This window comes from Sinohyriopsis cumingii, chromosome 4, assembly GCF_028554795.1.
Source record: "Sinohyriopsis cumingii isolate HCF-2022 chromosome 4, ASM2855479v2, whole genome shotgun sequence".
NCBI classification, from domain to species: Eukaryota; Metazoa; Mollusca; class Bivalvia; order Unionida; family Unionidae; genus Sinohyriopsis; species Sinohyriopsis cumingii.
The window spans coordinates 126,508,620-126,522,830 of NC_142964.1; the positions used below are offsets into that span (position 1 = coordinate 126,508,620).

The following is a 14,211-nucleotide window of genomic DNA, read 5'->3' on the forward strand; positions in this document are numbered from 1 at the left end:
TACCTTGTAAGATGAAATTTTGTATGCAACATATATATATATATATATATATATATATATATATATATATATATATATATATATATATATATATATATATATATATATATATGCACTGTCTTGACAGGCGGACATTGATAAAGCGGTGAAGGCTGCATCTAGAGCGTTCGACCACGATTCAACATGGCGGCAGATGGATGCCAGCAAGAGAGGCCTTCTTTTGAACAAACTGGCTGACCTGATAGAAAGAGACAGGCTTTACATAGCTGTATGTAAAATCAATCAGTGGATTGTATTACTCCATCAGTTTAACAAATTAAATCTTTTCACGACCACAATACTATGTAATTGCAGCCATCACTTTAGTGCGATTTTTCTTATACCTTTTCTTTTTTGAAAATAGAATAAACTCCCAAAATAGACAAAATAAAATTCTCATGATAAATTTCAACTTTATTGAATGTAAAATACATTGAGACAAACGTGATTCGCATGAAAGCGGCACCTACGTTAGAATAATTTGAGATCTCTAGTATACTCATTAACTTCACTAAACATCACGTTTATTAGTGGTAAATATCAACAGTATCTATGGTTTGGTACACATGGTTTTATTTTCTTAAATACTTGGATGTTATTTTCATTTTCATTCTTGAGCAAACTTGCAACGGTAGTTACAAATTATAAAAAGCGTAGACAGTAAATTTGTAATTTGTTTATTAACAAATGTAAACATTCGGAAGATACTTGAATTTGTTATTTCAGATTTACATATTTAATTATTATTTTTTTTTACAATTTTCGACCGAAGTCCTACATAAACAAGCATAATGTCTTGTGCCATTAAAGAGCTATGTCTGGTTTTAATTTATGAAAATTAGTTCCTCTGCCGTATGCATCAAGATTTCAATTTGTATTAACTGTATTGCTCGGTTCTTATCACATATACAAGGACATTTCTATATATTTTGATGAGAACGCAAACCCGTTAAATTTTTCTTTACATTTGTTTAGAACACAATTCACCACCCAATATTTCTGCAAGAGTTTGGAAGGTTCTATCTCTCAAAATTCTAATTTTTTTGTCATAACTCCCTGCATTTATTCCTGGTTCAAAACTTTACTTTCTTCCAGAGCCTGGAGACTCTGAACAATGGAAAACCCTTCAAGGACGCGTTCTTTGGTGACCTCGATATGTGTATCCGAACTTTGCGGTATTATTCTGGTTGGGCGGATAAAGTGTGCGGGAAAACTATACCAATCGGTAAAGCCATACTCGGATCCGGTAATAACCGAGTTTGTTGCAGAGGATAGAGAGATAAAGCGTTGTTCCAAATGAGGAGGACTGAAATATCTGATATGAAAGCATGTAAAAAGCTCTAAAGATACAAAATGACCCATGTTTATTAACGCGAGGGATATAACAAGCAAAGGTGTGAGTAATGAACCAAGTCAACAAGTTAAAAGGAATATTTTCATCTCTTCATAGGAACTATATTGTCAATGAAAAAATCTTTACATAGTGCACAGTACGGTAACGTATCATTAGAGCACAAACCATTAGAGCTTATCACGCTAGAGCGCGAAAAATACTTTTGTCCTACTAGAGATAATCTTATTAGGGCGCATCCCATTAGAGCGCGAACAATGAAAAACACATTTGTTAACTGTAACTTTATATTTATTTTAAATGGGTTGATTCAGAATATGGCTATTACCAGTTATCAGTTCAATAGCATCAATGCTCCCATCGTTGTACATTACCGTCAGTCTCTGAATGCGTTTTTCAATGTCCAAATATTTCTTGTTTGGACGTACCACTTCTTGTCCTGCAGTGATTTGCAGTCGTGTAACGGCGGAACTTTCCTGCTCATATTGTACATATTTATAGGTTACTGCATTTGTATGGGAAAATATGAACGAGTTTTTTTTTGATGGAATACTGCACGAACTTGTGAGTGCAGTATATCCTTCCGACAAAACGAGTTCATATTTTCCCATACAAATGCAGTAACCTTTTTATTATATGCTCATTTTTTTAATTCTACCTAAGGTTTAATTATATAAACAAAATACACTACAAGAAACAACGTAAATGAATGAATGCCGTATTCGAAACTAAATACACAAGCGCATATTTGACATTACAAAATGATATCATTATTAATGCGCACATATCTCCGCCCAGATAAACTTGAACTTAGTCGCGCGGTCGACATAACTTTCGAAAGAAAATGGCGTGTCTTGTTAAAATTGAAATTTGCAGTCATATTGTGAATGAATACGCATTGCAACGACTTTTCCATTCCATTTTATCTGGAGTGAAATATATTTTGGTATTTTGTTTCGATTCGACGAAGGTTTGTGATTTTGGACTGGATTCATCTGTGCAAATTATACATGAAATACATCGGATTGAAGTGGCGCGGGAGAAGCGTGTTTACGTCTGCAAATGTGTTTCTGTTTCTGTCATTGGATGTTTGAAATCATAACGTGGGAAAATATGAAGTCTTTCAATTGTAATTTTCAAAAAGACGCTATGGAATTTAATGTGTATTTCATTTTGAGTGCAGTAAGGAGGATGCAGTTGCACTTATCATCGAAATTACAGCACACTTTCGAAATGTGTAATCCAGATTGAAAACCTATGACATGACTCATATAATTCGGATTTGCAGAATTAAGAAAAAAACATTTTGAGGAAATTCAGGATGTAAAACTAAGTATATTTTATTTTGCCATTCTTATCACCAGATAAAGAATACAGTATATGCCTTGTCACTTGTATGGTATTTGTAAGGACATAATCGTCCGTCTTTTATATAATGTAGCTAGCCTAAATCCGTAACATTGTATCAACACGGAATGTGCCAAAACAGCTGGGGTTTTTTTTGCAGTCCACGAAACATGTTTTAGTTCATTCAGAAACAAATTTAAATAACCACAACGTAAAGAGCCTCTTACGCGAGTGTATACGATTTGTTTACAAATCAAAAGCGCTGGTGTCTACGTCATTGTTTGTTTACAGTAGGAAGTAGTTCCTTTATTCACGTGAATGCTATATGTGTATTGTCGCGCGCGTTCAGTATTGGGGAATATTTAACGATTCTGACAATGTAAAGTTAACGGGGAAAAAAATGAGCATATAATAACATCAAACGTGATGGCAATTCAATCTTGCTGAACTTAATTTTTTTCTCCGCGCCCTATTGTGAATGCGCTCTAGGGAGATTTTTCTGCGCTCTAATGAGAGTAAAAAAATTTCAGCGCCTCACTGAGCGGCACTCAAATGGGATGCGCTCTAGTGAGACCAAACCCACAGTGCATACTTACTAGATTTAGTATTTATTTCATCAACTTGAATTACTTGTAGAGACTTTTTGTCCTTAGACCCTGCAAAAGCGAAAGCCAGATGTGCCCTACTGTATGGAGAAATATTCGCATCTTCTGATAGGAAACTTTAACAAAGGAATTTGTAGCCAATTTACCGCCACTATGACGTCATTTATTGCACCAATAAATAACCAAGTCCTTAAATGCCCGGATTTCCGTCATTACGAACCTGTGTAATGTTTATCATCTTGCTTCAAAGCAGATATCATACTTTATCACAACTCTGTTGTGTAATTTGGGTTAATATATTCATATCATAGTTTTGCCTATATGTAACAAAGAATTATGGCAAAGGGATCAGGATTAATTTTGAAAGCCATTTCTCTACACTAGACTGCTGGTTAAGTAAATAAAATCAGTATTTTTCGTCATGTAATAAACAATCTTACAACTGTTTATTAAAAATGAATATTTTGAAACTTTTAGAAAAACTTGAACATTTTGCTCACCAAGGCTCGTAAAAGATTATCGGACATGTTTCATAATTTTCATACGAAATAAACACTAGTGTAAACGTCTCTACATTGACATGCGTTCTTTTGATTTCTTGTATGTGAAGACGGCACTTTCTTCTGCTATACGAAACATGAACCAGTTGGAATCTGCGGCCAAATTATTCCGGTAGGTCGCCTGTGTATCTTTGCTACCTGTCATAACGGAATAAAAAGTCAGGTCAAAATTATTTGCTTTGTTAATTAGATTGCTGCGTGATGGATGAATCGAAGACATGTGAGTTTAATTTCCAAGATATTCCTATGTATCATTAATTATGCCACGTCAGTAGGCATTAAGTACACGTTTCTACATGATCTTTGCATGCGTGAAATTCACTTTTAATATTAACCGTATGTGAACAACATATCTTCTATGGACACTTAATGCGCTATCAGATCAGAGTCTATGATGTTTGTTCTACTGATTATTTCTAACAAAACTACATGTACAGATCTGTCGGTGCATTATGCGACGGCAAATATGGGTCAATGCTGTTTGAGGTCGGATCCGACCTCTAAGCGAATACATACGGTACAAGCAATTGGTCATCAAAAAAAAATATTGTTATTACCATAGTTCCCACATCTCAAGCATGTAGTCTCTTCTAACTACTTCGGGTAGTTGTAAGTTACTAAGATTATTGAAGGCAATATTCTAGTTTCCTAAGTTCCATGTTTTTAAAAAAATAAAAAACCCACATTAGATTCATAAACTAAAATGTAAAGCTATCATCCTTTCAACATGTTTATCAACCGTCGTTTTCAGTGGAACTTTCCGATACTGATGGCCACATGGAAGCTGGCACCAGCCCTGGCGTGTGGGAACGTAGTGATCCTAAAACCTGCAGAACAGACTCCCCTTACAGCGCTGTATCTGGCCTCACTTATCAAGGAGGTATGCGTCCTCGGCTTATTTGGACTCACAATCACAATTTTCCTATATAGTCTCGACATTTGTTTACCAGTATTGAACTTTCCATCGTGTGACAGTCAGTACAGATTGTATGTAAATCTAAAATACCTTCAAAGATGACTTCACGGCGAACTTCTTGTCATAGGTTCATCGGCATTTCATTGAGGCTGGACTAGGCAAAACAATGTGCAATGAACAGAGATTTCACTTCCGGAACATCACCAAATCCTTATTACTCACTGTGCACTGTCGTCAAAATACACAACCAACCACACCATAAGTTCATTTCAAAGAATAGCAATTACCTTTAAGTCCATACAAGGTATGCTTAAATCGATTGTATCTCGAACAAAAGGAGGCGGGGAAAATGTTCTAAAAATAGACTGGGACTACATGCGTGGGCACTGAACCGTAACTAATAACCGATCCGATTCCATTTACTCCAAATACTGTTTTGAATGCTATAACGAATCGTTGATGTAACTTTTATTCCATGTGAAAGACCGGAAAAACCTACACTAAATCAAAATGGAGCAAACAAGTTGTGAAGATGGAGTACGTATGCATATATCTATATCTCATCTCTCTATCTCTGGTCTTTACTTTTTTGTCCCCCCCCCCCTTCGTATGGACGAATGGATGGTTTGGATGCTACTTATTTTGAACAGACACAACACGCACAAAAATTAAGATGCTTTAATGACGAATACATTTTTGTATTGCACAATGGTAAAATGAAAACTCTGTTAAACCGGTCTTAAATTCTTAACGTTCTTAAGAGCACTTAAGTTCACTGATACTTCTGCAATGAATTATTCACTGAGTATATACACCCTCCAATGGGTTATTCGCTGCATTGGTACGCGGCTTGTTACAAAGAAAATTAGGAGTATCCGTCTATGAATCGAGGGTTGAGGGGTCTAACCTTTAACAACATAACACAAGGGAAGACACTAGTTCTTACCGCTCGGTAGTTCCAACCCTGCTAGTTCGTCTGTTAATTTCCAATTTAAGCTTGCCTTAATCAAGAATAGTTCAATTTTCAAAACAACTCGACACAGGTCGTTCAGTGCATGGCATACTGGAGAAAATTCAACAATTGTTCGCCGATTTTGAAACCTGTACAAGCAGTGGGAAGGAAGTGCCATTTTGCATTCGGAAAGTCTTGGATTTCACCACTGACCGAGCGAGATCAAATCTCGGGCCATCTTCATAGAGCATTTAAGATGTCTTGGATTTCACCATCGACTAAAAGGTAAGATCCGAACAATCTCTAATCTAAACCTAGTTTTGTCAATGGTGAAATCCATGACTGTTTTTAAAATTGAACTATTCTTGATTAAGGCTAGCGTAAGCTGGAAATTAGCTGACGAAACTAGGGCAAACTAGCAGGGTTGGAACTACCTAGGGGTGCAGACTCGCGTCTTCCCTTGTTATATTTTTACAGGTTAGATCGCTCAACCATCGATTCATAGACATGTAGCATGATTGGCTGGCGCTATCTCCCGTGAGCAGTCTCAACTCGGCCTCAACTCTATAGGGTTGGAAGCGACTACAAAACAAAAATAGTGTCGAGTTATGGTATAAGGTTAATGTGTACATTACAATAAGTGACTTACGTATAGTGCCTTCGTGCTCTGGTTTATACAAGAGCTGACTTTATGTCCCGTCTACAACTATTTTTCTATACTAAAAGAACGCAAGCCTAACATTTTATTAAAGCAACACAATGACAATAGGAAATATTTACGTTGCAGCTGACCTATACAAGTAGATTGCAACGTAATATAGTATATTCAACGTACTAGCCTAGCATACTTGAATATAAATTACAATCAATATATTTGATAAAAATAAATAGTATGTAGGGTATAAACAATGACTTGTGCATAACAAGTAGTGAAAAACAATCTGCTAGAATGAGTGTGTGTGACTTGGACTTTTAACGTAGGTTTAACACTTTTTCAGTCATTTCGCTACGATGTCTGCAGTGTGGCAGTTTATAGTGATGCCTAACACTTGGGCATAATGCCGCAGACATGTAGCATAATGTCTCACTCAGTCACGTTATCCTCACGCAAGGCCGACCAGTCATAATGCCAAGCGAGGCAGCTGTTAGTACCATTTTTGTTAAGTCTTTGGTATGACTCAGCCGGGGTTCAAACCCACGACCTCCCGCATCCGAGGCGTGCTGGAATGAGTTCTAATGAATAAATCAGAATCCTTAAAGCAACTTCTATTCAACAAGAACAGAAAAAAGAATAAGCTTTACCTCCCAAAAGTATAATTTCCAGCTGTACGCAGTTCCAGCACTTTTCCCGATATTAGTCAAAATGCTAAAAGAAAACAAGAATGTTCACCTTAGTCTGGCCGCTCTAAATGTCCAGGTTTAGTTCTTGTCCACAGTAATTGTACATGTGTCTGCCAAAGTTTTACCTTGCATATGGTCACTTTATACAGACCCGTTGCAGGTATCATGAAGTGCACTATTTTCTCGCTTGGTGATAACTACCACACCACTACCACGGTCATATTGCTTATGCGAGTTTGTATTCTACAGTTAACTTCGGATAATGAATTTTTAGCACAGTCGACATCAGATAATATATTTTCAGGTTTTTATTATATTGAAACTCTAAACTTTCTTAATGCATAAATAAAAGAGGGAATATTTTTGTGACACAATGTTAATAGCAATCGTCAATTTATTTTGTTTTCTCATATAATGTACAACTTAATCTAATTTCAGGCTGGGTTTCCACCTGGTGTTGTGAACGTTGTTCCTGGCTATGGTCCCACAGCAGGTGCCGCTATTGGCAGCCACCCGGACATCAATAAAGTGGCGTTTACTGGATCTACCGAGGTAATGGGCTGCTGAAGCTTTGGATTTAGGTCTTATGTCGTATGCATGCACGGCTCGTAAAAGCTCCAAAAAACATTTAGGTCCCTAAGTTGCCACATAAACATGAATTCACAAGATTTTCATTTAGCTGCAGAAAGCTGCAGTAGCTTAATGGTTATCGTGCTGGAATGTATGCTAATGATCCCGGATTTGAATCCTGCCCATCAGCTCGGGTCGGCTGCAGTGACTTGTGTATGTGTAAGGCACTTTACTCACATTGCCTTGAAAGTATAGCATTTAATGTGTTGATGTGCTGTTAGCACCAAACAAGGCAAAGAAGTATTCATTACTGCTTCTCATTTCAGATCAAACGTAGTCCCATAAATCAGCTTCCAAACCTGTACTGATATTGGTGGACTGTTTAGGTATAATCTCAACCATTCATTAAATCGTGAAATTTCTTGCGGCTCTTGAGTTACGGTCGGTTGATGTGTGCTTTCCATGTTATGTACAGAATATTTCCGGATCAACCCTTATCCATGACAATTTGTAAATCCACATGGAATAATAGAATCCTACCCCTTGTCACCATTTCAAATTCCATCACATCCAGTAAGAGATAAAATGTCCTTCCCGCTCATTTGAAAGTTTCGGCTGCTTCCATCATGTGACTCAGGTTGAACAAGCTTGGATATTTCATGTGACTGTCACATGCAGCTAGGAAGGCAGCATATCTCTCTCTGTATATAAATATATCACAGGTAAACCTTGTTTAATATTATCCGTTATAGTGGATAGAGCGTTCACTTAATTTCAAACACGTGATTAGACCACCAAAAAGTAGCTGGTAATATTTGTCGACTCCAGTAACATGACCAAAGCAACCCAAACTTTCAAATGAGTGAATGTCCGGGTGATGAATAAAAAAAAAGTCCGGGTGATGAATAAAAACAGCTTGCAGTGAGCAATAACTCATTGCTTAAACTCATCGACAGGATATCAGATACAAAGGTTATTTTATTACAAAGCAAGCCAACCCCGGAAACTGATTTTGGATTTATTTAAGTGTGTCAATTTTTTTATGAAGTCGGCCGACATAAGCTAGCCAACTTTGGTTCCTTTGGATACTTTTAAGTGTGTCGATTTCTTCCTTCTTTTTTATTATTGCAAAGTCGACCGACATATGGAAGCCAGCACTGATTCCTTTTTACATGTATCAACGGGAATTTTAAAAATAAAATGAAACAATGGAACAGTTTTGGAAGCGACACAATCTAGTGCTTCGTGTACGCATATCGATAAGCGACAGAGAGGATGAACACACCACTTGCTTTAAAGTCCATTTATGAAAATAAAAACTCCATGGAGTTCTTTTCATTTTTATTGCATCCTCAACAACATTGACAGGAACAATATCATTCAAGACAAGATTCTGTTTTGTCAGGCGATCTGGAATTTCAACTTCAATATTTTGTTTACATGTATCTGCTGGTCGATAACACCTATTTTTGATGATATGGCAAGAAATCTTACAATGTCATTGTACATAAAACAGTTTTTTTATATTCTGAAGCCTCTGTTGTCGGTGGGGAAACGGGAACAAAATTAGTTCCACATCAGATTGATAAAAATTAACTGATATTTCCAGAATAACAAACTACAAGTTTCAAGGATAACAGACAGGGATTATTATTAAGAAAACAAACACTAAATAAGGAAAAAGTAGTTCAATGACAGAAAATCATGGGGAGGTAAGTATGTTCTGACCCAAAAAAGTAGTTCCTGTAGTGAAAAAATATTGTTATTTTTTCAATACAGTGAAATATCAATATTATTTTAATTAGAAAATCAAGTAATTCACTGCTTAGCATAAAATAATTAATAGATAATGCTAAAAAACGATTATTTTATTCTCAGAGATTATTATTCCTTGATAAATATATATTTATTAGAAAAATCGGTTTATATCAACAGTAGTAGTGAAGGGGGGCACCCTACGGACAATGGGAATTAGCATTACAGGGACCCCTGGGTCACTCTACGGACAAGGGAAATTTAACATGGAGAAAAATCGTGGGTCACTCTACGGACAAGGGGAATTAACATGGAGAAAAATCGTGGGTCACTCTACGGACAAGGGGAATTTAACATGGCAATAAATCGTGGGTCACTCTACGGACAAGGGGAATTTAACATGGGATTTTTTTTAAAAATTTTTTTTAAAAAAGGGGTAGGCAATTCAAAGACTATCTCTTTTCGAGAAATATGGCTGGCCCTGAAAAGGGCCTTTGGGTTTTCTTCTTCTTCTAATTTCTTCTTTTCCTCCACCAAGTTCTTATTTTATCTGCTACACTCTTCTTCTCTTTCTTTTTTTTCTTCTCCTCCTCTTCTTTCTTCTTCTCTTCCTCCTCTTCTTTCTTCCTCTTTTCATTTTCTTCTTCTTTTTCAATTTTTTCGTTCCAATTGCGTATTCTTATTCTTTCCTCTTCATCCTCCTTCTCCTCCTTGATCTCTTTCATGACACCACTAATCTTGTCCTTTGCTTTCCTTAAATTGTTAATTTCCATCTTTACACGATGGGGACTATAGGAATAATGGTCTTCAACCAGTCTTAATAGCATCTGTTCCATTATTCCTAAGTTGTCTAAAACGTCTTGCAAGGTTTGTAATTTGTCCATTTGGTTTGACGCCATCTTCTTTGTATTCTTTGCAGAATGGTTTGAACGACGAATACTGTGGGTTCTTATACGAAAAGCGCGAACGTGAAGGAAAACATCCCCCTAAAACATAAAATGGATCTTACCTAGATGATGACCCAACATCGCGCGGACGTGAAGGAAAACATCCCCCTACTTTCTCATTTCATATAATATAACCCTAACTATACTCTCCACATTTGCTAAAAAACCCATAATCTACTATTCACACAAACATACCTTAGCTCTTACAAACACATACACTTCCACTATTAATAAAGAGTTAGTGTTTATATACACACTACTCTACCTACACACATTGGCAAATCGATCGTTATTTCTTTTCTAGAGTATTGGGTAGCCCTGAAAAGGGCTGTTTTTTTTAAACTCCAGATGCACCTATCTAATGGTTGCACCGTCCTGGCCTGGCGCCGCACACGCATCTTCTTCCCCAGTCTTCTTTCACCTTTCTTCTGGGGAGCGCAGAGGGAGGATGATTCGCTTCAGCACCCCAATCCTCTGTTTCAGGAATATTAAACGACATCATCTCTTCTCTTTTCTTTTCCTCCTCTTCCCTCTGTCTTCTCTCCTCTTCTTCCTTCTTTATTCTTGCTTCTTCTACTATAGCCTCCGCTGATAGTTCGTTTACTATCCGCCTGGCATATTCCAGGTGCATCTGGAGTTCTAACAGTTTCACTATTCTGCTAGTCATTCTTCTGGCTGTGTTGATCAATCAACAAGGGTAGCTGGACTGCCGAACGAGTTTCAATTTATACTGAAAGCGCGAACGTGAAGGAAAACATCCCCCTAAAAACATAAAATTCATCTTACCTAGATCATGACCAAAAAAAAAACAACAACGCGCCGACCTAAAAGAAACACTCGCTCACTTTTTTATGCTACCCATCACTTCAATAGACTATCCACATACGCAAAGCAATCCAATCTAACCTAAAATATACACCTCAAACAGCCCAAAAAACAAACATCATTTTAATCTACTATCCACACCAACCTACTTTATCACTTACAAACACAAACACACAAACACATACCCTCACATTTTTTTTAAAAAAGAGTTAGTGTTTATTTTCACACTACTCCACCTTCACACATTGGCAAATTAATAGTTATTTCTTTTCTAGAGTATTGGGTAGCCCTGAAAAGGGCTGTTTTTTTTTTGTTTGCTATGGCATTCTTTTTTAGTTTCTAAGAATGCGATGTCCTCTGATTATAGACTTTCTGGCAATAGGTCTGCTTCTTCGGAAAGAGAAGAAGAACTCTTTGGTGTCGATACGGCAATCGACAAAGCCTCTGTCAGGTTCAGGTTGCTGCTGCTGTTGTTGTTGTTGTTGTTGCTGTTTTTGAAGTCTGTACTTCTCTGTCCATTCTTCTTTCTCCCTGTTCACTTCTTCTCTGAAGAGCTCTTCTATCAGGTCTTCAGTGATTTTTAACATTCTCACGTTCTCTATTTCTTCTGGCTTCGGTATCAGACTGTGTCTGACCCTATGCAAATTCACGTAGGCTTCGTTGAGCTTAGCTAGTTTGGAGCACATCTTCGTAGGAGGATGAGTCGACAATGGATGGTTAGACTGGAAACAACCCCGGTTCTTAAAGTGAAAGCGCGGACGTGAAGGAAAACATCCCCCACACGGTTTTCGATTCGCAACGTTCAGTGATTGTCATGAGAGGGATAGTAAGAAATGAAAGAGCATCAATTCAACATTCTTATAGCTAAACAAAAGACAAAAGCATTTTTTCAAAACACAACATTTTTTATTCAAAAATCACTTAACACTAAACAACAACTCTAACATTTTTAACAATAATCCAACACTATAACATCAAACAATTTTTTCAAATCACAAACATTTTTTTCTCAATGGACAATCTATTTTAAACAGGGCTGACAACGTTGTGAATGAAATTGTGATTTCCACTGTTGGAAATCATTAGGCCATTGATGGACACTACGTTTCCTAGCTTGAGACAAAAGATAAGCATAATGGTCACAAAACCATCGATCTACTTTCACATCGTTTCTAGCAGAAGAACGAGGATCAAAATGAGTCACTAAATGTTCTAAGGAATAGCCCAGGCTGCGATGATGCAGAAAATACACACAGTACTGTCCACACACCAAGGAATCTGTGCCTTGTAATTTCACGTTATTGAATCGGGTAGTCTGAGCATTTCTTCTCATAAAGTCGATGATATCGTCTTCCAAAGGGGGCAATCCGTACGAATCGAAATATTCCACACATCCTTCTTGAGGAAAGTAAACGGCTACCCAGTGGGTTCCTGGGAGATGACTTTCGTCCGTGTTGATCACGTAAGCTTGATGGTCTTTAGGTTTGCGATGAGGGAGTTCATCTTTAGCACAGACGACAGGATTCCAAGAAGCCGTATACGAACTGTGGTTCAAAAGGTAATAAAGTTCCCAGGTATCCATTGATTTGTGTTTGTTTTCTTCTTCACAGGTAATAATAAGTCGTCAATTCGATCCTGACTTTTTGCTTGAAAATGTCTGACGAATAAACGGTTATTCGTTCTGTTTCCTCACTCTGATTCAGGAGAGCTTCGATACGATGGATCTCTTGAGTGGTTAATGCTGGACAAGAATGTTCACGCAAGTCTTTATACCACTGGTGCAACACGTCTTTATTCGAGATGAGACTCCAAGCTTCGTCCAGATACTCGTCCAATTTTTCTTCTTGACTTAACATCAGGCATTTATCGTGTTGAATTTGACTGGGATGATCGTTTTGACATCCATAGCAATTTTTCTTGATCAATTCCGTCATTTTGTCGACCAAGTGTTTGGCAAAACAGGAGACTAAATGGGCTTCTTGTTCTGGCCATCTCGACTTCATCAAAACTTCTTCGTCTTTGTCTTGAGATTCTTCTCCTTCCACGGTCTCCTTACATTCCATCTCCAAAGTTTCTCCACTAGGTAAAGAGGGATAACAGTCTTCCATGGCTTTCTAATAATCTAGAATGACTTCTCTCAAACTGTTGATTTCTATGGTATTATCGAATTCTGCATACAGGATGACGTTCACTGTCTGTTTCAGTTGTTCTGCAAACTGAAGTTCCACACGAATCTGGCCGGATTTTATAGGGTGGAAATGTCCCTCGTCGCTGCCTTGGTCTGGAGTGAAATCGAAAGCCCACAAAGCATAGCCTCCTGCATAATCCTCATACTCAATGCCGTGACTGGTGTTGGTTCCTAACTGACCGGTGGCTTCGTACAGGGACAAGTACGATCTCAAGTAATTCATCTTCTTGTCACTAAAGTCAGGTTCGAAAGGTCGGGTACACAAGGTCTTGCCATCACGACTGACTTCGACTTTCTTCACGTTGAAGTGTTGAAAGTTGAAAGGATTTTCTTTGAAGGCTCCGTTGAAGGCTGAATTCGTGACCATACCAAGGATCAAACGTTTGGGTAACTGTCCTTGGAACAGATGATCTTCGGTTATGGATTGTAGTCCAGCAGAAATGGTGAACGTTTTCACTTCCACACGTCGGATGGGATACTTGGCGGTTGTTCTGCTCAACGTTTGACTGATGTCGTTACCCACTTTGGGTAACACTTCCACGCGTCGTACGTAGAGTTTGGCCTCCTGGATTATGCTTTTAGGAGCCTTAGCAGGATCAGCAGCTATCAAATGGAAAGCGGCACTGTTGCGATTCAGTCTCAAGCGGACATTGACCCCGTTCAGCAAATATTTCTCTTGCAACCACATGTCCAAATGCAAACGATCCATCAGTTCTAAACTCTTCTTCTCTAAGATTTTGCTTTCTCTTGCCTCAAAGCCGGAATTGCTTCCATCTGTTTTTTCGAACTTGCCCGCTTCGTCAGCTACCCACAGC

General features: G+C 37.8%; 1 protein-coding gene across 1 annotated transcript in view; it reads left to right on the top strand.

Moving 5' to 3' along the window:
* The window catches only part of LOC149802060 (aldehyde dehydrogenase 1A1-like), a 63,580-nt gene that overhangs the window by 13,116 nt on the left and 36,253 nt on the right, over positions 1 to 14,211 (top strand). Inside the window, exons 2-6 of the mRNA XM_089956885.1 lie at positions 128 to 268; positions 1,135 to 1,285; positions 3,953 to 4,014; positions 4,654 to 4,782; positions 7,550 to 7,663. Coding sequence (XP_089813011.1) covers positions 194 to 268; positions 1,135 to 1,285; positions 3,953 to 4,014; positions 4,654 to 4,782; positions 7,550 to 7,663 — 531 coding nt within the window. The 5' untranslated portion in view covers positions 128 to 193. The remainder of the gene's footprint in view (positions 1 to 127; positions 269 to 1,134; positions 1,286 to 3,952; positions 4,015 to 4,653; positions 4,783 to 7,549; positions 7,664 to 14,211) is intronic.